General features: G+C 38.0%; 2 protein-coding genes across 7 annotated transcripts in view; one reads left to right on the top strand and one right to left on the bottom strand.

The window, feature by feature from the left end:
• The window catches only part of Anapc10 (anaphase promoting complex subunit 10), a 137,237-nt gene extending 130,238 nt beyond the window's left edge, over positions 1-6,999 (bottom strand). For 4 of the 6 annotated variants that reach the window (XR_004944967.1, XR_004944968.1, XR_004944969.1 and 1 more), the window contains exons 1-2: positions 6,834-6,891; positions 6,036-6,162 (exon numbers count right to left, since the gene is read on the bottom strand). Coding sequence is in view for 3 of the 6 variants with exons in the window: in XM_036186998.1 (XP_036042891.1) it covers positions 6,036-6,150 (115 nt within the window). In the remaining 3 variants the exon portion in view is untranslated. Of the gene's footprint in view, positions 1-6,035; positions 6,163-6,833 lie in introns of all 6 variants that reach the window. The other 2 variants (XM_036187000.1, XM_036186999.1) reach the window with 1 other exon arrangement.
• A 3-nt stretch (positions 7,000-7,002) lies between these two features.
• Abce1 (ATP binding cassette subfamily E member 1) overlaps positions 7,003-24,705 on the top strand; it is a 28,299-nt gene continuing 10,596 nt past the window's right edge. The window contains exons 1-10 of the mRNA XM_036186997.1: positions 7,003-7,207; positions 10,702-10,831; positions 12,010-12,095; positions 15,469-15,566; positions 16,609-16,726; positions 17,254-17,391; positions 17,527-17,596; positions 17,807-17,903; positions 19,094-19,183; positions 24,068-24,189. Of these exons, the coding sequence (XP_036042890.1) occupies positions 10,729-10,831; positions 12,010-12,095; positions 15,469-15,566; positions 16,609-16,726; positions 17,254-17,391; positions 17,527-17,596; positions 17,807-17,903; positions 19,094-19,183; positions 24,068-24,189 (922 nt within the window). The 5' untranslated portion in view covers positions 7,003-7,207; positions 10,702-10,728. The remainder of the gene's footprint in view (positions 7,208-10,701; positions 10,832-12,009; positions 12,096-15,468; positions 15,567-16,608; positions 16,727-17,253; positions 17,392-17,526; positions 17,597-17,806; positions 17,904-19,093; positions 19,184-24,067; positions 24,190-24,705) is intronic.

Genomic DNA, 24,705 nt, shown 5'->3' with positions numbered 1-24,705 from the left:
TACAATTATTTATAGTTCAACTAAATAAAACCAATGTGCTTTCTCCTTGTAATTAAAATTCAAATTCTTTATGCATGTGTGTGGTGTATGCATGTTATGTGTTCATGTGTGTGCATGCGTACATGTGTGCATGTGGAGACCAGAAGTTGATACTAGGTATTTTCCTCTATCACTCTCCACTTTATTTTGCATGTATGTGTATTTGTGGTCTATATATATGTGCACATGGATGTGGGGAGTTGCACGAAAATGAAGAAGCCAGAGGTTAATGTCAAGTGTTTCACTGGCTGGTTTTGTGTGTCAACTTGATACAAGCTGGAGTCATCAGAGAAGAGGGAGCATCACTGGGGAAAATGCCTCTATGAGATCCAGCTTTAAGGCATTTCCTTAATTAGTGATCAATGGGGAGGACGCAGCCCATGGTGAGGGTTGCCACCCTTGGGCTGTTGGTCCTGAGTTCTATAAGGAAGCAGGCTGATCAAGCTGTGGGAAGGAAGTCAGTAAGCAGCTCCTCTTCACAGCCTCTACATCAGGTCCTGCCTCCAGGATCCTGCCCTGTTTGAGTTCCTGTCCTGACTTCCTTAAGTGATGAACAGTAATGTGGAAGTGTAAGCCAAATAAACCCTTTCTGCTCCAACTACCTTTTTAGTTATGGTGTTTCACTGCAGCAATAGAAACCCTAACTAAGACAGGCGTCTTCCTCAATCACTCTCTTCATTATTTTATAAAACAATGTCTCTCACCATCCCTGGAGCTCATCAATTCAGCAAGACTAGCTGGCCAGCAAGTCCCCAGGAATCCTCTTATCTCTGCCTGCCAAGCCCAGGACTGCAGGCACCCCTTAACACACCAGGAATTTTTACAGAAGTGCTAGAGATCAAAACTCAAGTCCTGTAGCTAGAGAGGTGGATCAGTAGTTAAGAACATTTGCTGCTCTTACAGAAGACCCAGGTTCAGTTCCCAGCACCCACATGGCAGCTCATAGTTATCTATAACACCAGTTCCAAGGGATCCGATGCCCGCTGGCCTCCAGAGGCACCAGGCACACACACAGTCCATATACGTGCATGCGGGCAAACAATCATAGACAAACAATCCTCAAGCAGACAGTCACCTTACCAGTTGATCCACCTTCCAGGCCCTCAATCCAAATTCTGTTTCATTATGTCCGAGACTTACTATTATCTGGCCCTGTTGAATGCTTTCTCCACGCTAAGCTACTAACTGTCCTCCTTGCTTACTGCTTTCCAGCCACTCTAGCTGCTTCTTAAACCTCAAATGTGAGGAACCACTTCATTTAAAGCATTTCAATTAGCTGTCACATGTGAAGGAGATGGCTCTTTGAATTTTTTACATAACAGATTCTTTTAAACATTCAGTTTAGTGAATTCCACTTCTAAATGAGGCCTTTCTGACTTCCACAACCTAAAATAAACCTTCCAGACACTTTCTTCAAGTTATTTTCTATTGCTTTGCTATTCTATTTTCTCTGAAGCATGTGTTCAACTCAGAAAGTCTTGCCTCAATGATCATAACTGCTAGTTATGCAGGAATTCAAACCAAGGTTTACTAAGTCTATGATTTGGGAAAAAAAACAACAATAACACTTACACTATGCTATTATGCTTCTCAAATGAAAGCATTTTATCATAAAAGCAATTCTTCCTAGAAAACTATAGATCCAATAGAGCAGCTAACACAAAACGCCATCCTAGTGAGTCTCTTACATTATATTAAGTCAAAGTCAAGCACGTGAAAAGTGTCTATTCCCCTTTAACTTCATTTCTCATCATAGTGTGCGTTCGGTGTTACTGATCAAAGCAATTAAATTATTATATGAGCTTTTTAAATGCACATAACTGTAACCTTTAGTTTTTCCAGTCTCCTGGGCCAAGACTGACACATGTGCTGAATTGTGGGATTGTTTTGTGATGTGTTTTCAACTAAGCTGAATCTATTAAATATATTCTAACTTTAATCTGAGTAAAAAAACTGAAGCAGTATTTCCAGTGATACAATTTTGCAAGTCCACACAGTACCTTTCATCCTTTAGCAGACAAGCAAATCTGTATTAATACCTCTCAAAAACTGCTATTAACATTTAAAAATGATTAAGACTTTCCCTTACACATTTCTTACTTGAATTACTACATTTTGTTTAACTGGGTTTTTAGGCTCTACTCTTGCCTCACCTCAGTGTGTCCTCCACAATTCTCAAATGTAAACAAATATTCTTTTATTCTGCTACTTAAACTTTTTCAATGGTTTACATCTATAAAATAAAACAAGCTGGGCGGTGGTGGCGCACGCCTGTAGTCCCAGCACTCGGGAGGCAGAGGCAGGTGGATCTCTGTGAGTTCCAGGCCAGCCTGGTCTACAGAGTGAGATCCAGGACAGGGCTACGCAGAGAAACGCTGTCTTGAAAAACAACAACAAAAAGAAACCTGTCTATAACCTGTCCTCAGCCTATTATCAGTCTCACCTATACCATCTCACTAGAATCTGCTCCTCTGGACTAGTTCTCCCAATTCTTAGACTGAATCATGTCTTGTCTATACATATGATTGAGCTCTACTCTGTACATCTTAAATATCATCTCCATGAAGATATCCTTGACAAAAATTGTAAGATAGATTTAAATCTAATCACACCAATAGATACATTACATGTATCTGAATGCCAAATGATCTAAGTACGCCAAATAAATGATAGATAGCAAGATTCAACAACGTGTTTTCTGTAAGAAACTCACTCAGATAGAAATATAATAGTTTCAATGTAAAAGGAAGGCTTTGTGGTTTTCAGTCTAATATGTAAAAGCTTAGAAACTGAAGTAGACGCAGGTTCAGTCACCAGCACCCACATGACCACATGATGGACTCCAGTTCCATGGGACCCAACACCTTCTCCTGGCCTCCATGGACACCAGGCATGTAAATGATGCACAGACAGACAGACAGACAGACAAAACACCCATACAAATAAAAACTTTTTAAAATACCATCTGAGTTTTAAAAAAAAAAAATTTCACTCCCATTTGTATAATTATGAAAATGGTGAACAAACTGAAAATTAACAATTCTCAGGTCCAACAGAGAACTGACATCCTAGAGAGAACAACCTTGCAGAAAACTAGAGAGAAGCAGCGCTTATCAAAGTTCACTTCTAGAGTCAGCAACTAACAGGAAACTTCATTACCTACAGAGACAACATATCCTGGCTTGAGAGATAAAAGCTCTTGGAGCCCCACCTTAAGGAGCACTATATAAGTTAGGAGATCTACCTGGTTCTCGTTACAATCTGGAGAAAACTCCTAGTATTTTCTGCAAAAAAGAAAGAAAAGTAATCATTCTGAAATATACCAAGAGTACTCTGTACCCTTTTTAAAAGTCAGACTTCAAAGAAAGCTAATTTAGCATATCTCAACTAAAGGGAAATATGTAACTGTATCTTTCTCTAGCATTCTTGTCGTATAAAGAGGGAAAGGACCAAGAATGACTAGTGAAGTCAGAGCCAAGGCATGGGGCCAACAAAAGATTAAGACCTAGTCATAGGACTGTAGAACACCTCTAACCCACCAATTCACCTTCACATCAATAAGAGCTAACAGATTAAAACTGTAAGAACTGTAGGTGTGGACTCCATTTACTAAGAAGTTTCTTGGGGCTGGAGAAATGGCTGGGCAGTTAAGAGTACCTGATGCTCTTCCAGGACCCAGAGCTCAGAACCCATGTCAAGAGGCTCAAAACTCCTCTAACTCCAGTTTCAGGAGATCTGAAACCTTCTGGCCTCCATTGGCACCTACAAGCACATGTACATGGATACACACACAGACACACAAATAAAAATACGTGTTTTTTAAAGGAGTTTCTAGGGAAACCCAAAGATAATATTAGAGGAGGGCTAGTGAGGTGGTTCCTGCCATAAAGTAGCTTCCCACCAAGCCTGGTGACCTCAACTCTATTCCCAGACCCACATGATAGAAGAACCAACTCTTGCAAGTAGTCCTCTGACCTCCACACATGTAACATGGGACATTTGTAATGTAATGTAATGTACTGAGAAGAAAAGAAGGGGAGGAGGGGAAGAAGGAGGAGGGAACAGATAAAGAAGAAACTTCAAAAAGGGTTTAAAGAATCAACATCAGAGGAATTTTAGACTCAACACATCAGGTGCAGAAAATACAAAACATGTTAAGTATGTGTAATAGGTTAGCAAAGTGTTATTGTTAATACAAGTCAAGAAATAGAGGATCTCTGTGAGTTCGAGGCCAGCCTGGGCTACAAAGTGAGTTCCGGAAAAGGCGCAAAGCTACACGGAGAAACCCTGTCTTGAGAAACAAACAACAACAAAAAAAAACAAACAAACAAAATAATTCAGCAATCCTATACCTAAAAATTTATTCTCCCAAAATGAAAACATACATCAACACACGAAGTTCTACATGAACATTTACTAGCTTCCTTTGTAACCACTCAAAATTGAGAGCCACCTCATCTTAGTTAATCCAAAATTACCCCAAACCTACCAGCTTAAAAAGCCAATTACAAATTAATTTTTGAATATCTATGGGATAAGAATTCAACTCAGTTTAGTCTGCCAGTTTAGTTCAGGTTTCCTCATAATTTTTCAGCTATGTATCTGAAGCTGTAATGAACAAATCTAGTCCTGTATACAGAACACAGCCACAAGGTGCCAGGAGAAACAAGAAGCAGACAGACCCAAGACACAATTTGTTGGTGGATTATATACAAAAAGCATTAGATACAAAAAACAAGATAGAGAGGTCCCCACAATTTAAGTCAGAGGAGGAAGTTAAATAATAGGACAAAAGAAACCTCATTCAAGCTGTGACATACCTAGTCTATTTCAAGCTAGTATCAAAGACCTGCAGCACATTACAAGCAATAATGACTCCAATGTCCAATCAAAAGCTTCACATACTACACTAACCGTTTTCTTTACTTACAGAAGTACCTGGGAAACTGTGCTGGATGGTTTTATGTCAACTTAACACAAGCTGAAGTGATTTGAGAGAAGGGAACCTCAATTAAGAAAATTTCTCCTGCAGGGCATAGTGGCACACACCTTTAGTCCAACACTTGGTAGGCAGATCTCTGTGAGTTCAAGACCAGCCTGATCTACAGATTGAGTTCCAGGACAGCCAGGGTTACACAAAGAAATCCTGTCTTAAAATCAAAGAAACAGGCTGGGCAGTGGTGGTGCACACCTGCATGCCTTTAATCCCAGCACTCGGGAGGCAGAGGCAGGCAGATCTCTGTGAGTTCAAGGCCAGCCTGGTCTACAGAGTGAGATCCAGGAAAGGCTCAAAGCTACACAGTGAAACCCTGTCTCAAGAAAACCAAAAAACAAAACAAAGCAAAACAAAAAAAAATCAAACAAAAGAATAACAATAATAAAAATAATAACAGACTAAGATGTAGAAATGTAAGCCAAATAAATAAACCCTTTCCTCCCCAATTTATTTTTGATCATGGCATTTCATCACAGCAATAGCAACCCTAAGTCAGATATTATGCCAAGAAAAATGACCAGGGTTCAATCATAGGTAGCAATTGAAGATAGTTGCATTCATGTCAAGCAGAATTCCCACAGAATCAGTGAACTGACAATAAAACAGCAATCAGAAATAAAAAGGAACACCCAACCAATACCTACAACAGCAAAACTCACAAACACACTACACTAAGTGAAAGAAGCCAGACTCCAAAGTTTCCATGTTATATGACTATATTCATATAGAATTCTTCAGCTGGGCAGTGGTGGCTCAGGCCTCTAATACCAGCACTCTGGAAGCAGAGACAGGCAACAGGCAGATCTCTGAGTTTGAGGCCAGCTTGGTTTACAGAGAGAGTTCTAGGACAGCCAGGGTTACACAGAGAAACCCTGTCTCAAAAACTCAAATAAAAAAAATTTTAAAAAAACCAACCAAACAAACAAAAAGAGCCATGCATCTATAAAAGAAAACAGCACTGATTATCACAGCGTCTGGGTTTTGTGTTGCTTTGCTTCACCTGGTTTGCACGATGAGAGTGACCAAACAGCTTGGGACCCAATTTCCCTCACTGTCGCGGTCCTTTCCAATTGCTTAGGATCAGCACCAGGAGGTGTCTTGTTCGGTGTGGTCATTTTTAAATTATTCTGTGGAGAAACAAGCAATATTCATTATTCCAAGACTTGACTATCTTTCTGCAAAATGTAAAAACAAAAGTTTAGTGCCGAAGCAGAAGGATAGGAGTTCAAGGCCAACCTGCTGTACACAGCGAGCTCAAAGACTACATAGAGACCCTGTCTCCAAAAAAAAAATAAAATAAAGTAAATTTCAATGGCAAAATAATCACTCATATTCCCTTCATCTTTCATACCTTTTGTTAATCCTAGTAAACCTATGAAAATATGAAGAAGAAAAAAGAACTTCTTAGAAAGTTAGGAGTATGTTGAACTGCTTCGGTAACCGTCAAGGATACTCTACATCTCCCTGACACGTCCCTTTGGAGTCCAAGCCATCCCTATAACGGCCACACAAACAACAATCACATAAGTAATCACAGAGACATTATAAATTCCGTTAAAGCCCGAATGCTCTGCCATCGCAGAGGAGGGAAGAAGGGCCCTCTCGACAGCAGAACAGACTAGAACCAACAACCAAGTAGATAAACGAAAGGCTAGGAGAGGAACGGGGTCCTGGCCTTAAAGAACAGTACTGCAGGAGCCGAGGACCAGACTTGGGACCCTGCCTGCCCCGGCTAGTCGACCAGATCCGCTAAGGCACCACCCCAGACCCACCAGGCCTGAGGAAACAGCAAGCTTACCGCCACCGAGAACAGGGGGGAGGACTCCTCTGCGCCCGCAGAGGACGGTTCTCTTACAGACCTGGCCCGCCACAGTCCCGTTTCTCCGGGCTTGTTGCAGGTCCGCACCACTCGCACTGCGGCTCGGTGATTCTGGGCTCCCTCAGTTAATTTGAGTCGCAGCACAATGACGTCATAGCGCCACACGCCCTCCAGGGCGCCGACTCCGCGCTCTGTCGCGCACGCGCACTACGCTCTCATCCCTTGCGTGAGGCGGCGGCTGGAGCCCGCCATCTTGGCCGCTGGCGGTAAGAACACGTTGTGTGGCTGAGGCGTGAAGGCGAGCGCTGCTTTGGTTCCTGCACGCCCCACTGTAAGGGGACCGTTGTCTCCGGGTACGTGAGTAGGTGGGAGGGGTTTGGCGTTCGGCGGCCGACTGCCACCGTGGGAAGACTATGGGGGACGCTCTCCGAGCGCCTGTGGTTAGGCCTCCATAGCGGGGACCGTAGCGCGTGGCAACCGGCGCCGGCTGCACATCTGGGACTGCTGGCTCCTCGTGGGTCCGTTCAGCCATCCCGGCCTCGAGGCTGTTATCCTCCAAACCCTGACAGCTGCCTCGAGAGTGGTCCCAGATGCCTTCCGCAGGCGTCCACCCTCCACCGCCCCCTGCGCCCACCTGGGGCTAACCCTGCTGTGGAGGAAGACACCTTGGCAACTTCCGCACCCGACAGAGCCCCAGCCTCCTCTCACAGTCAGATGGCTACGTTGTCACCTAGCCGTTTGGTTGTGGAAAGTCGTGGTTTTTCTTGAGCCTTTTAATGGCTGTGGAGTGAGTCACGGCATCTCGCCGCCATGAAGTCCAGTCCTCTTGGCCACTCCCAGGTTTATAGAAATGATGGGCAAATGTGCTACTTTACTCAGAGAGCGACGTATACTCAGCTGGTACTGGAATTGGCCCAAGTGAATTTCCTAGTTGAATGCCTGTCTGTAGGGCTTTGGAGAGGCACTTTGTAGCACTCCTTACTCTTCCCATTAGTGACTTAATCTGTTTGGTTGGTTGGTTTTTCGAGACAGGGTTTCTCTATAGCTTTGGAGCCTGTCCTGGACTAGCTCTATAGACCAGGCTGGCATCGAACTCACAGAGATCCACCTGCCTCTGCCTCTCGAGTGCTGGGATTACAGGCATGCGCCACCACCGCCCGGCCTAATCTGGTTTGTTACATCTTAAGCTTCTTGACATCAGGGATGGTGTCTTTATTCAAAATATCTTTAGATAGCCTTTCAAGGCGCAATACATTGTAGGCATTTAGTATTTGTTGCAAATGAATGATGGCCAAAGCTTAATTCCTACATCCCATGAGCTACATACGTATTTTCTCTTTTTTGATGGTAAAATTGGTAACTAAGGAATAACTCTCAAAACAGATTTTGTTGGTTTACCCTTTTATTCTCAGGGACTACTGACTAGGCAGTTAGGATAGTAACACCTGCCTTGTAGTCACTGGGCCTGAAACTATTTTCAGCATACAGGCCAGTAACATAGGTGTTACTGTCCTGTGTCTGTCAGTTGATAGTTAATGTATTGCGTATAATCAGAAGCTATATATATATATAGATATATATATATATATATATGTATTATTATATTATATATATACATAATATATATATTTGAACCAAAATGTGCTTAAAGTTTTACTTTTTTAATTAACGTAGCTTAGCTCACCTACAAACAGAACAAAAACAGGCAAAAAATTGTTTCACATTTACCAGTTGCTGAAAGGCAAGCCATTAAAAATCAAAGCTATGTGCCTTTCCCAACTTATTATGCTTTATAAGGCTAATTTACAGTAGGCCTGGGTCATAATATTTCATGTGATCTTAGACTGTGCATGTTTCCCAGGTGTATGCTCTCACCAGAGTCATTGCTTTAATAGTATCCTTTTTGAACCATCTGTCTTCAGATCTGAAATATCTTCAGACCTTTTTGTGTTCCCAAAAGTTTGTTGCTTTACTCTTCCTCTGCAAGCTTTTCTGTGTCAAGTTCTTCTTATTGGAAAGAAGGGGACTCCTTTTCCCTAATTCTTGGAAATAGTACGGAAGTTGAACAAGTAGTGTTTACCTATGTAACTGTTATACAAAGAATCTATATTCATTTTTCTGAAATGTAAAATAATTTATTATTACATTATGTAAATGAACTTTATTAGCCACCTCAGATGTTTCTGTTCCCCATAAATTTTGTATATTATAGACTTTTAATAATTTGAAAATTAGATAGTTTTAGTACCTTAAAATTAAAGACCAACATGAGCAGTTTCATAGTGAAAGATTTGTTTATCTCTGAAAAGGAATTTATTTGCCAGGTAATTTGTAAAAAAGCATTATTACTTGTATGGAATGCATGGTGCCCAATTTAGTATCAGTTTTACTAAAATAGTAAACTTCTTAGAAAAGTCACATGATTTGGCTTGGGGTTTTAAATTAACTTTAAAGTAAAGTAAAATCATTTAATTTCTTCTAACTTAGGAGACCTGTATCAATTTTTAAAGAAGTGACCTTGTTTGTCAGCATAGCTCTATTAAGATTTCATTTTTTTTCAATTAACGTAGCTAAAGATGTCATCTGATAGTCTGTAAGTGATGAAAACATTTGGGTCAGAGAGTAAAGCCTGTTTGGGGGGATGAAGAGGAAATAATCTAGGGCAGCATAGAGGAACAAGATTGCTTATGTCCGTCCAGCCGGGCGGTGGTGGCACACGCCTTTAATCCCAGCACTCGGGAGATAGAGGCAGGCGGATCTCTCTGAGTTCAAGACCAGAGTGGTCTCCAAAGCAAGTTCCAGGAAAGACGCAACCCTGTCTCAAAAAAAAAAAAAAAAAAAAAAAGATTGCTTATGTCTCTCCTTAATCATATTAATGGCTGTATTGGTTGAGGATCACAGAAAAGGCTAGCAAAATATCTTTGCAAATGGATAGTTTTGGCTTTTGGTTTCTTCATTATGTATGAAATAAACCAGAGCCTGAAGGCACTGTTAGGATATATTCCTTTTGGTCACATGAGGGATTAATGTCAATATATAAAAACCCAATATAAAAGATAGTTAAATTTGCTTTGATCTGAATTCTGTGTAGATGTTATATATCAAGACTTAGAGAGTCTTGAAAGCGTGATACATATGTATAGTGAACTGCTGCAAACATAAAAACCTGGTCAGTAACATGATGGTCACAGCTCTAGTGGTCCCTGTCCATCAGTAGTCATTATAGCCAATTGGAAAACACAACTAATCATTGGTTTACAGGAACAAAGAAGAAACATCTTTAGATTGTGTGTGCATCATATTCATACAGTGGTATTAATATTAATTATTGAGCCTTTGTGTAATATTTTTAGTCTACCAAGTATATGCTTCTACCCTTGATGTTTTAATATTCCTGATTACTCTTTTCCCAAAAGAACTTTAGCTTTGGTTTATATGACATATTTTTTGCCCAAGAGATTGGATTGTATATATAAATTTTGGAAGAATTAATTTTTTGAAAACATCTATTTTATTTTAAAAACTGAGGTAGCATATTTTATTTGGTTAGATCTTTGGGGATTTAATGTTATTGAGTATTTTCCCATGCATGTATATTAAACCTAGGTGGGTTTTTTTGTTTTGTTTTGTGGTATTTTAAGTGGCACCTATTTCCTAATCTAAATCCACTGTGTAAAATTTTGTTTTCCCACCTGAATAGATTATTTAGCTGTTCCTAATCATTTTTTAATTTTCCAAATAAACATATAAACTCCATATAATTATTTGTGTCCTCCTTTTATGCCTATTATTTCTCTTACATGATTATGTTGAATTTGTTCTAACTTCGTTCATTTATCTTTAATAGGAGAACCCGATATTCTTTGTAACAGTTATGGCAGACAAATTAACAAGAATTGCTATTGTCAACCATGACAAATGCAAACCTAAGAAATGTCGACAAGAGTGCAAGAAGAGCTGCCCTGTGGTTCGAATGGGTAAGGGGTCCTGTTGGCCATCTAAGGGTAGAAAGTAGCTATGGAAAAGCAAACGGCTGTGAGGGCTTCAGAGAGGCTTTAGCAGATACTGTATTAGTCACTGTTAGTTTCTGTCAACTACAAAGGTGAGGAAGTTAGAATTTATTGTAAGCTTTTATTAGTTTGTGACTAAATGGCCCTTTTTGGTTTTCCGAGACCGGGTTTCTCTGTGTAGCTATGCGCCTTTCCAGGAACTCCCTCTGTAGTCCAGGCTGGCCTCGAACTCACAGAGATCCACCTGCCTCTGCCTCCCAAGTGCCGCCAGTGCCGCTGCCACCACCACCCGGCTAAATGGTCCTTTTTAAAGATCTTATAGAATGTCATTGTTAAGATATTCACTAATTATAAAGTCAATCCAAAAGTTAACTGCAGTCTCTACTAGTCTACAAAATTCTATAATTGAGTCACAGGGGAATGATTACCAGAATCTTCACATTAGATGTTGTTTTCATCTTGAAACCAATAAATAAATAAGTTTTAGCTTAGTGACAGTCATTTCCTGGGTTATTGCTAGATTTTCAGGACTAAGTAAATCTAAGCAATTCAGAGTTAGCAAATTGTTGGTGGCCTTTCAGCATTGGCTACATGACTACTGCCTTGTGGTAGTGACTTCTAGACTTTAGATGGTATGTATTACTGTCCCCTGTGCTTTTCAGAAATTCAATTGTTGATGTCTTGAATACTGAGCTTAATTTTTATCTGTATACTAGAAAACTACTTTTAGGGGTTTCATTTACCTAACTGAAATATTTTATTCCTACCTATGGTGTGCCTTTTCATTTCTAAGACATGCTTTCTTTTATGAGTTAAAGAGTCAGTTAGCGTATGCGGGACTCTGGGGTTGCATCCATAGCACCAAAAACAAATGCAAGATAATCAACTTAAACACAATAATATTTCAAGATTTACTATATTTTTACCACTATTAGATAAACAGAATATATTGACCATTTGCTTATTGCCTGGCAAGAATACATAATTAATAAATGTAGTTATTTCATTCAGAATGTGCTCCACCAAATACTAATTTAAGAAATTGTCTTTGATGTTGAAATTTTTGTTTGGGATTTCCAGAAACAGCATTTTCTGAATACAATCTTAAAAGCGTTCTGATAAAGGAAATTGTTTTTCTTTCCCAGGAAAATTATGCATAGAGGTTACACCCCAGAGCAAAATAGCATGGATATCTGAGACTCTCTGTATTGGTTGTGGTATTTGTATTAAGGTAAGTGATAATATTTTATTTATCTAGTCAAAAATAAAATCTGAAAATTCTAAGTACTTTTATTTTTTTTTTAAAGACAAAAGTATAGGGCATATAAATTAAAAATAAGTTTAAGAAAGTAATATTCTTATGACAGTATTATTGCTTTTTTAAATTATTGAAACCTCACTTTTATTACTGTCTTACATTTATTTCATGTGTGTGTGTGTGTGTGTGTGTGTGTGTGTGTGTGTGTGTGTGTGTGTTCTGACCCGCTCATGTCTGGGTGCCTGTGCCACAGTGTACTTGTGGAGGTTGGAGGATAATATGCAGGTGTCCATTCTTTTAGCATATAGGTTCCAGAGATCAAACTCAGCAAGCATCTTTACCTACTGAACCGTCTTGCTGGCCCCCAAACCAAACCTACTTTATTAACTTATTTAATTTATTTGGGAGATCTAGTGATCTTTAATGATGGTATGCAAGACAGATGGATTCACTAAGCCCCTCTCTTTGTTCTGGGGGCATCTAAGATGAAAACTGAGGGGAGATGCCCAGTGTGGTGGATGCTGATGAGGCAGGGACTCCACAGCAGCTTCTCTCTTCCTCTTCTTCTTGCTGGAGTGGGCAGTTCAGGATTCCTTACTCTTTGGAAGTTGCATGAACTATGAAGTCCCTCATGCTGGTGCTAGAGCCAGTAGTCATACCTGGAAATGAGCTTGACAAGGTCGCTGCTGAGACCAGTGTCGACCCCAGCATCAAAGATGAAAGAAGGCATGTTGCTCATAATGTCACAGAAGACAACCTGGTCCTCAGCCCAGGATGGATGCCCCATAGGCCTCCCTCCAGTGTCTGTTTCACTATCTTCTTGATGTCATCACATTGTCAGCTTTCTCCAGGTGGCAGGTCAGATCGACCATGGACACAGTGGGAGTAGGAATATGGAAGGCCATACCAGTTAGCTTCCTATTCAATCTGGAATAACTGACCAGTCTTAGTGGAGCTAGTGGATGCAGAGATGATGTTCTGGCCAGCTCTATGGCTGTCATCACAGTTTCCCAGAGGGGCTATCTATAGTCTTCTGGGTGGCAATGATAGCATGGACTGTGGTCCTGAGTCCTTCAGTGATACCAAAGTTGTCATGGATGACCTTGGCTAGGGACACTAAGCAGTTGGTGGTGACAGAGACATTACTGACGATCTTGAGTGAGGTTTTCATCTTTACCATGGTTAATGCCCATCACAAACATGGTAGCAATCAGCAGAAGCTGCAGATATCATAAATGTCCTTTTCAGCTCCACCCCTCAAGTGAGCCCTGGCCTTCTCCATAATAATGAAGATACCATTGGACCCTCAGCACCAGTATTACCCTATCTGGTTTAATAGATCACACTCCTTGAAAATAGAAGTAGCCTTCCTATCATTGACAAATGCCATTCTTGACTATGCTATGGAAAACGCCATGGTTTTTATCACACTGGAACATGGATACCATGTAGTTGAGCTCAGTGAAGGGATCATTTATAGCAACAGTATCCACTTTGCCAGAGTTAAAGGCAACATGCAATCTAGGCACCTAATGTGGCCAAATCTGTTCACTCCAACCTTCACCATCATGTTTTAGAAATAAGGCTGGTACTGCCTAAGGAGGTTCATCTGTCTCTGGACCTGAAAGGAACAGAATAACAAAAATTAGTGGGTCACTGAGATGTCCCAGAAGAAACGGCACTTTTCAAGGAAGTCTGATGACCTGATTTCAAATTGAGGAACCCACTTAACTGTAGAGAGAACCAGCTCCCTAGATATGTCTTCTCATCTCCACATATGCACCATGGCATACACACCCATGCATACTCAGTAATAAAAATTTTGAAGCAAGTAATTGTCATAGACAGCTTGGTAAAGAAATTTCTAACTAGATTATTTCTCTGTATTCAGCTTTTCATTACATGAAAGTTTTGTAGCAAGTATTTGCCAGAATATTCTGGAAATACAGTATAACTGACATATTTTTCTCAAGACTATTTTTGTTTTGAGACTGGGCTCACCAATTAACTCCAGATGGCTTGGAACATACTCTGTAGAGCAGGCTAGCCTTCAACTCACAGAGATCCTCTTGCCTCTACCTCCTGAGTGCTGAGATTAAAAGTGCATACCCCTGTTTATTTAATTTTGAATTTACCACTCTCAAGTAGAAATATAGCAAAGAGAAAAAAATCTTAAAGTTTAATCTAAAAATGCTTTACTGTATCTTATTTAGGCATCTGTTGTATTCCAGTAGCATCTTAAATTTTGTTACATTGAATTTGACTTTTGACTTATGAGTGGTAAATCTCCCAGCTTTAGCTTATAAGAGGAATTTAGCAACTGGATACTTTCCTATAAATTGTTCACAAAAGCCATAGGTATGTTTTATATTGGTTTTTTAATCCTTATTTAAGTATCAAGAAAAGTTACATGGATTCTGAAAATGTCCCTTATTTTGAAAATGTAAACAGGAAGTGCTAGTCCTGGAAACTATTTACTGGTCATTTGTCATGTGTGCCCATCTGTATGCTGGCGTTAGGGATCTGGTGTGAGCATTACAGTGTCATCTGTTCTGTTTTCTTTTTGATGCTGTGAAAAAATAATATGCCAGAATTTTAGATAATGTCTGAATGCCTAAAAATGCTAATTAAATCAACTCTCAGTAATGAAGGAGGAAGTAATACATTCATCCTGAGCACTGAGTAGTCCACATCATTATGAGTGATGTGGATTTCTTTTCCATGACACCTAGCAGTTGAAAATCACCTGTGGCCTGCTTGTAGGCATTTTTTATACATTGATGAAAAGAGACTAGAAAACATTGTAAAAATTTAGCAGTACAGCTAGGGGGCAGAAATTATTAGAAAATAAAATAATTATTTTGATTTGTTTTCTTTAATTTGTTATGTTTTCATAGTTTGAAAAGAAAATCCACTGAATTCTTTCTGAATCAGAGCTCTGAGCTGACCTTGTCCTTCCTGGTTACGTCTCTATCATTGTCTATACTTTTGAGATACATTTAGCCCCATTGTGACTGCTGACTTTACCTAGTGTAGGAGAGACACAAACAAGGACAGGAATCGGTTAAGGGGAAGAAGACCTCTATTACAGACAGATGATGGAAAAGAAAGCACTGCACAGTACTGTCTGATCTGTAATTACTGATCTACCGGTCGTGAAGTATTAAATGTGTCAATTCAGCTTTAATCTTAAAGGAACTTGATTTTTATTTTTAAGTACATAAGATAAAAAATACTTTTCATTTGTAAAACTCATGCTTGGAACATTTCAATAAAAATATTCTTAATCTATTTGCATCGTGTATGTTATAAATTAATGTATGATTTTTTTTATTTTAAATAACAGAAATGCCCCTTTGGCGCCTTATCAATTGTCAATTTGCCAAGCAACTTGGAAAAAGAAACAACACATCGATATTGTGCCAATGCTTTCAAGCTTCACAGGTATGTTTCTCTTTACTTCAGTCAAGGGTTTAAACTCCCTTAGAGTTTTCAGAGAAGTGTAACAAAATGATACTGAACATCTACCAAAGAGTAATAGAATATTATAAAATGCAAGGTTATATTTATATGTGAACAATTGCCAGGCCTGGTGGCGCATGTCTTTGATCCCAGTACTTGGAAGGCAGAGGCAGGAGGATCTCTATAAGTTCCAGGCTAGCCTGGCCTGTATAGTTAGCTCTAGACCAGCCACCTTAGTGAGATCCTATCTCAAAAAAACAAACAAAAAATGTCAGTAGTTCATTCTGGTTAATATTAGAATTAATACCTGAGGGAATTTAAAACAACTACAAAAGCTTCAGCCCAATTAAATTATGTTATAAATGGATATAGAAACTAGATGTGTGGAAAGTAAAAACATCTCAGATCATTCTAAAATACAGTCACAATTGACAATCACCATTGTTTATAATACCCTATCCTAAATAACCTTAAAAGAAACCTTACATAGTCACAGAGAATATTATGCTGACTTGAGCTTCATATTAAATCAGTACGTTCTTAATTCTTATTTTTTTTCTGCTGAATATTAATATGGAATATGTTGTAGTATATTTAAGCTGAAAGTCTAGATTTTATGAATAAAAAGGTCTTTTCACCCAGCCAGCTGTAAGGGGCCAAAAGTAAGAGGGAGTGTGGCATACACTCACATAAAAGTGAGTGGCAGGCCAGAAAGGAAAAAAGTGACAGTGTGGGTGTACCTGCTGTGGAACTTTCATTGTGTGTTAAAGCTGAGCCTTAACTGTAAAGAAAGATGTTATTTTAGATAAATAAAATTTGGAGTATTAATTGACAATGGAAACATTTCTAACAGTTAGTTTCACTTGGCTGTTTTCTCCCTAATAATGCTTAGCATGTATTTCTTTCTTAGCATGTTAATTGGTATGTGTTACATGCAAGTGTTTAGAGTCTATCATCCTGCTGTTGGGTACCTTCATCTATTTAATACTGAGTCTTTTTTTTCTTTTTTCCGGTATTGTAATAGATTGCCTATCCCTCGTCCAGGTGAAGTTTTGGGATTAGTTGGAACTAATGGTATTGGAAAGTCAACTGCATTAAAAATTTTAGCAGGAAAGCAAAAGCCAAACCTTGGAAAGTATGATGTATGTATTAACAGACTATGAAAATTAATATCTGGGTCTTTTCTGTAATTTTTTTGAGGAGAGGGATGAGTATAATTTTTTTGATGTTCTTATTTTTAAGTTAATTTGTGGGATTAATGTTCAAAGATGTTGTATGGCCCTAGTTTGGTTTTTTAAGACATGCTCTTACTATGTAGCCTCGGACTAAAAGGTCCTCTTAACTCTGCTTCCCAATACTGGTACACACTACCATGTATGGATTTCATCCTTTCATTTTATTATCGTTTATTGGGGTTTGGGGTTTTGTTTAGTTTTGTATCTGTGTGTGGCAAGACTCATTCCATCCTTTCTAAATTAAGATCTATTAGTGTTGCCTAACTGAAAATTCATAGTTCACTTAAACTTTTGAATTGGTATGCCTTGATTTGAAACTGTATATTTCCAATCTTAAATTAGAAGTCTTCATTTAGACATTCTTAATTTTATTTAGCATCTATCCCCTTTGTATTTTTATCTTAAATTCTGATAACTGTTATATATGTTTCTAGGATCCACCTGATTGGCAAGAGATCTTGACTTATTTCCGTGGATCAGAATTACAAAATTACTTCACCAAAATTCTAGAAGATGACCTAAAAGCCATTATCAAACCTCAATATGTAGACCAAATTCCCAAGGCTGCAAAGGTCAGTTGGTTGATAGAGAGAGGCTATAAATTACAGATACTGGTAGAAGAATAAAAGTTAGGTCAAAGTAGACTTGTTTTCCTTCATGACTGTTTAATGCTAAAGGAAAATAATGATACTTTTCTGTTATGATAGGGGACAGTGGGGTCTATTTTGGACCGAAAAGATGAAACAAAGACACAGGCAATTGTATGTCAGCAACTTGGTAAGTGTTTCAGTACACGCTTTTAATACATTGCATGTGGGTTGCTAAATTCATGAGGAAAGCTTTCATAATTATATTATTGTTACTATACACTTTTAAATTGGAGTATCATTCAAACTCAGAGTACTGACATGCAGTATGCATTTTGCCCAGAAGAGGTGAAATGGAATTTATAACATTGAACACAATGCTTCTGATTATTCTTTGTAGATTTAACTCACCTTAAAGAACGAAATGTTGAAGATCTTTCAGGAGGAGAGTTGCAGAGATTTGCTTGTGCTGTCGTTTGCATACAAAAAGCTGATATGTAGGTTACTTTACACTTTTTGTGTATCTTAATCTTTGTGAGTTTTTATTTATAAGACTGCTAATACGGTAGTAATCTTGAAAGGAATAACTACTAAAGTTATTTAAAGCTCTGATTTTGAAGTAATATGTTAAAACAGTCATATATCCATGACCCATTTTCCATGTTAGGTGTCCCAAGGCAGGGAAGTCATCTGATCTTTTTTATTTATTGTGTACAGTGTTCTGCCTGCATGTATGTCTACATGCCAGAAGAATCTCATTATAGATGGTTGTGAGCCACCATGTGGTTGCTGGGAATTGAACTCAGGACCTCTGGAAGAGCAGCCAGTGCTCTTAACCTCTGAGCCATCTCTCCAGCCCCAAGTCATCTGTTCTTATGAGTAGTTTTTTATGCTGTACTTAAGCTCTCTGTCCAGGTCAGTAAGCTTTCTAAATATCTCAAATGAAAGGCTCTTTAGACTAGTTACAGTCAAGAGTAGCATGCTATGTGAACGAGAAATGGAAGACGAGAGGCAGATGTCTTTTCCTACTTACTAGTATTGCCCTCCTTTCAGATATTTCCTGCTCCCATCCTTTTCCACATTTCTGCTCTGCTGTATAGTCAAGCTCCTTCTCCACAAAGTACTCAGTGAAATTCTGTGCATGAGAAACAATCTACTTTAAAGCTTTTGGACTTGAGGCAATTAAGAAAATGTCTCTTTGGGGCCAGCAAAATGGCTCAGTGGAATAGGTACTTGCCACCAAGCCTTACCACCCGAGTTCAGTTCCTCAGAACCACAAGGTGCAAAGTGAACCAGTTCAACAAAGCTGTTCTTTGACCTCCTCATGCAGGCAGTGACAACCCTAAACACACACAAAATAAATACAATTCAAGATCATACAGAAAGGGGCTCTTCAGAATACTTCAGACTGTTATTATCTGAATATTTTTCATAAAACGGTAACCAGTTAATAAGTCAGTCCAATCTTCAAAGCTCTCCTCAAATTTGTAGGTATATATTTCTGCTTTTTGTAATTATTTTCTTTCTTCTCCTGAACAAAATATAGTTTTACCCTTACAATTAGCCTCCTTTCATAATTTCTAATTCTGTTAAGTCAGAGCTGTGATTGTGCTACATAAAAAGAATATATATGGTGGAATTATTTTAGGTTATTCAAACAGAGCATACTTGCTTTTTTTTTTCTTAGTTTTATGTTTGACGAACCTTCCAGTTACCTCGATGTCAAGCAGCGTTTAAAAGCTGCCATTACTATTCGATCTCTAATAAATCCAGATAGGTAAGTATAGATCCAGTACACTTCTTTCTGTGTTCTTTCATTGGGGGAGTTTTACAGATATTTAAAAACTAAACAAATTCATGTTTTTCATCTTGATCATTTGTAAGCAACCACCCAAATTTCCCTTCCTGTATCCTAGAGCATAGGTTCTTAGTGCAAGATTGGTGTATTGGTACCTCTGATTCTATGTAGCATCTAAATTTTGTATATACATGTGCTGTGTGTATGTTTTTTGTGGAAAGCCATCTTAGTTTTTACTAGATCCTCAAATGCAACTCTCAGTCTTGTACATGCACACCACACATGCTTAAGACATAATCACCACAATTGTGTTCTGGTGTTTACAGTCTCACTGAACAGAAAGGAGTTCTTAGTAACTTCCATGATCCATTCACAATACCATGTGTTGAGTATTGTGCCTTTCAGTTTTCAGAGTTTCTTAATTCACTATTGCCTTTGATGCTTCTGGTAATTTTATTAGGTCTTTAGGTAGAATTCATGTTTTACAGTTGAAGGAGCATATGATCTAAAAAGTTTTATTAATTCAATGGTGCAGATTTATTTGATGACTGTAACCAGAATACAGGAGGTTTTTGGTACAGTGTGTTTTTATACCATAATGCCTCTTTTTAGTTACTGATTTGATAAACATTGTTTGAAGATAACAGAATTCTCAAGGGATCAGAAAACAAAGTGAGAACTCTAAAGAATAAAGATAGATATGGGCTTTCCAGACATTGTTGGTGTCTGTAATGTTGGTCATGGGTTTTAACGTCCTCTGCAGGTGGAAGCTTGTTTCTTGTATTGGATTATCACACAGAATATGCCAGGACTCTGAACTTTTGATTTCTTAGCAAAAAGGCAAATTGGAAATACATTACTCATCAGGAACTGGAAATGCCAAGGAAAAGTACATTGGAATCAGAGTGACAGTTCCCCTTTAATTATGTTATGTGCAACAAGTCATATAGCTATAGAACTGAACCTTCAGAGTGAGAAAGCAGTATAAGGAGTCTTGGAACTTTTTAGCCTTATGATGTGTAGAAACAAATAACAATGCATTTGGGAGGGCTATGCCCTCTGAATACAATTTTTACAGGTAAAGATGAACATGAGCTTAGCTCTCAAAGTATAAAAAGCAGCTATCTCTAAACTTAGTCAATGTACATAACAAGATAACAGTGTTAGAATTTCATCTTACATTCTGAAAGACAGCCTCTAAAATAATATAAAATGTTTTAAAGTATTAAAAACCCTAGGAAATTGATGAATAAATGTTCAAAAGCCCAAACAAATCTGAAACCTAAAAGTATAAACGATTGGGAAGATGGCTTAATTTGTAATGTGATTCTTATGCAAGCTTGAGGACTTGAGTTTAGTCCCAGAATCTGAGAAAAAGCCAACCACAGTGGCATATACCTGTAATCCCAGTGCTAGGGAGGCAGATGTAAAAAGACCCCTGGGTTTGCCAGTCAGCCAGTGTAGCCAGTCAGTGAGCTTCAAGTTCAGTGAAGGATCCTGTCTTCAAAAATGAGGTAGAGAAGCAGTTGAAGAAGATATGGGTTTTGGCCTTTGGCCTCCGGGAGTATGCACATATGTGTGCATAGCGACATACATGTACCCACACACAAAAACTTGTACAAACACACACACAGCAATATTAAAATCTCCCTGGACTAATTAGAAACGCAAAACGGTATTGGGAACATTAAAACTCAATCCCTCAGTTAGTCAGTGTAATTGAGAAAATGGCATTGAAATACAAGAGGAGATTTGGAACATGGTAATTTAGTCAGAAGACTATTTAGTTGTGTTTTAAAGAGTCTGGGCAAGATGGCTGAGCAGGTAAAGTCACTTGCTGCATAAGCCTGGCAAACAGTTCAATCCCTAGAGTCTACATAAAACTGGAAGGAGAGAATCAATTCCATAAAGTTGGAGCTGATCTCAGCATGCCCTCCATGGCATTTACACTCACATATACACAGTAATAATGATGATGAAGGGGTTTTGTTAGTTTGGTTTGGTTTTTGGAGACGGGGTTTCTCTGTGTGGCCCTAGCTAGCTGGGACTCATTCTGTAGACCAGGCTGGCCTTGAATTCAGGGATCTGCCTGCCTCTGACTCCCAAGCGCTGGGACTAAAGGCATGTACCACTATGCCCAGCAATGATCCATTTATTTAAATTTAAAAATTCTAACTTTTTAAATTAGAGGCATTGAAGGGATCATGGCTGATAGGTTTTCAGAATTGGTAAAACCCCCAACACCTCAAACAAAAATCTAATAAAGGATCAATAACACTTAACATGTTTTGAATTGAACTTACAAATATATTGGTAGAGTCTTAATATCCAAACAGATACACTTTTTACTTCATACACATGATTGGGCATTATATCAAATGTTTGGGCATTTGAACAGTCTTTGGGAAGTAACAGTATAAAAACATAATCCTGCTATCTTTAAGAACTTGACAATACAGTAAAGAAAAGAATACAATGTCCTGATCTTAAAAGATACAGATGCAGATGACTAAGTAGTTCCTAATCAAAGCCCCTTCTAGTTATAGAACATATTGTCTACTTCATCTATGATTTTTAATGAACTTTGTAACTTTAATGAAAGAAGAGCTAAAAGGAAAGTAATCCATAGTCAACTGACTCATATTTCAGCATATATATTCAGGCAAATCACTGGACAATAAAACATCACACTTAGACTAAGTAAAATTAAAAGATAGAAAGTAAAGGAAGATTTAATAAGAATGAGCAGATCTTATGAAAACTAGTGAGAAAAATAGATTTTGCAAGATTTTTTTAAGTATGGGAGAAAAGATAACACCTTAATTGTAACAGTGATAGCATGTGAAGACAAATTCAGTTAACCAAGCAGAAACAGTAAGTAAAACACCTTTGTAGATGCACCAGTCTCTCATGTATTGGTTGAAGTAACAGAATCCTATGTGAACCAGGTGGTAGGGTACACACCTTTAATCTCAGCACTTGGGAGGCTGAGGCAGATGGATCTCTGAGTTTTAGGCAAGCCTGGTCTACAGAGTAATTCCAGGACAGCCAAGCTATTGCACAGAGAAACCTTGTCTCAAAAAACCAAAAAGAAACAACAACAACAAAAAAAAAGGTAATCCATGTGTGATGATAGGTTGGTGGTAAACAGCTAAAGAAAGTTTATCTTCATTCTGAAACTGTCAAAGCATGCATTCAGATAGTCTTTAATGCTATAAAAATTTTGAAGATCATATCCTCCAGAAAACAGTAAGAAATACAAAATAAACTGGAGCTTTTAATTGCATATATTGACTGTATTTTTCAGCACAGATTTCTTATTTGGGTACACAGATACTGTCTTCTAAAACATTAGAAAACTTTTGACTTCGACTTCTAAGTTAATTCCATTTGAATTCAAGAAATGCAAGAAATTTCATTAAGTAAACAGGGAGTTTTAAGAGTAGAAAAAATCATTTAATTTGCATATTAGGAAAGGTATTCCTATAGTGAATAGGATTTTAAATGGATTAAAATAGGAGTTGAATGGTATTGTAATAGATGAAAATTTTGGCAGGTGACTATTTAGGAAGGAGTGGCCCTTAAACATAAAAAACAGAGAAGTGCATTATTGAGGGGTAGACTTGAATTTTTAATTTCTTTTCTGTACATAACTAAAGTAACAGTAAGATAGATAAATTCAGCCCGGCACTCCTGGTGGTGCACATAAACACTCAGGAGGCAGAAGCAGGCAAATCTCTTGAGTTCAAGGAGTTCAAGGCCAGCCTGGTCTACAGAGCAGGACAGCCAGGGCCACACAGAGAAACCCTGCCTCAAAGAAACCACAAAAAAAAAAAAAGGTAGATGAAGTTGTAAAGTTCTTTAAAATCTGAAAATAGTCATTTCATGTGGAATTGATATGCGTCAGGGATCCTGAGATTTGTTGAGATCTAGTGATGTAGAAAGTTAGGATGAGAGCCTGACTTGACTTTAGACAGAAGGAACATGACCCACTGCTGCACGGCACAGTTAGGGAAGAGCTCCTGCAGCTGCCCATCTGAGCACTGTAAAGGGAAGTAGAATTAGCCATCTTGTGAGAAGGATTTTCTGTTTATACAAATGAGAACTTTATTTGTGCATACTCTCATACTTTAAGTTGGTATTTGAGATGAGTGAGAATTGGTCGGGGTAGGAATCAAGGGCTGCAGACAAAGCTCCATGGCTACAAGTGTTTGATAGCTTGTATCCTAGTGATTCTTTTTTAAATAGTCTTAGTCTAATCTACCCTGAAATTTCATATATCCCACCTCATTCTTAAAGCACTGTAGTGCTTACTAACATTTTCTTTTCTGAGTTTCACTGAATCTCATTCTCTAGATTATATTTTGCCAATATAACCTTTTGCAAAAGAGTCACTGTTTTGTATTATTCATTATTCAGAATTCTTAGATTTTCTTAGGTAAAGGATTCTGTTTAATCTTTCTTTGCATATCCCATACTATGAGGTGTTGTAAGTCTTAAATATAGAAGTTGGTTGAAGTATTCAAACAATTACACACTCAAGGCCATATTTGAATGTAGTATTCTAGTGCGACTTTGCAAAATTTACTTTAGAATGTTTCATTTTAGCAAGACTTGTTTATTCCATATACCTGTAAACCTTATATTACGAATGTTTTCCTTTTAGCTGAAGAAAACATTTTAAATGTGAGCATCAGTAATGAGCCTTGTATAAGAAAATATTTTATGGCTTTCTATGTTCTTTTATACTTAATTTTTTTAATACTGTTTTTTCTAAAATTTACAACTGTAGTAAAAAGAAATATATATGAGTCTTAGCTAATGATGTTATGTTAAATTCAAAAAGTCTGTCTTGCTTTCCAGATATATCATTGTGGTGGAACATGATCTAAGTGTATTAGACTACCTCTCTGACTTCATCTGCTGTTTATATGGTGTACCAAGTGCTTATGGTGTCGTCACTATGCCTTTTAGTGTAAGAGAAGGTAAAACCTGTCCCCATAACGCTGTGCCCTTTTCTTCCCTAATGCCTGAAAATGTGTTGTTGTTGATAGGCAGTACTTTTCACTGCTCTAGTAGGTATGTGAAACCGATAGTTTGTAATTTAATCATTGAGAGCAAAGTGTATGTAAAGGCTGTACACTGCTACAGAAAAGAATTCCTTTTTTTCTTTCTTTTCTTTGAGAATTTTCTGCTGGAGAATAAAAATACATTTTTACTAGTGTTTTTTTTTTATCAGTGTAACTTTACATTTTGACTTAGGCAGTGTTTGTGACCTTCAAATTTATTTGTAACAAGCTAATATTAAAACTTAATTTGTTCAGTACTTATCTTATTTTCATATTTCAAATTTATCTATAATCCCTATCTTATGTTTGTGACATTTAAGCTCTGTAAAATCTAAGAAGGTATTTTAATGTTTTTAAACAAACTAAATAATTTTGAAAAATATATTTACAGCATATCCAAGCCTTTTCATAAAAAAGAATTGGCAGTTTCTA

Source organism: Onychomys torridus, chromosome 5 (assembly GCF_903995425.1).
Source record: "Onychomys torridus chromosome 5, mOncTor1.1, whole genome shotgun sequence".
NCBI lineage: Eukaryota > Metazoa > Chordata > Mammalia > Rodentia > Cricetidae > Onychomys > Onychomys torridus.
The sequence above is the reverse complement of the archived record's forward strand: the minus strand, read 5'-3'. Positions and strand labels throughout refer to the sequence as shown.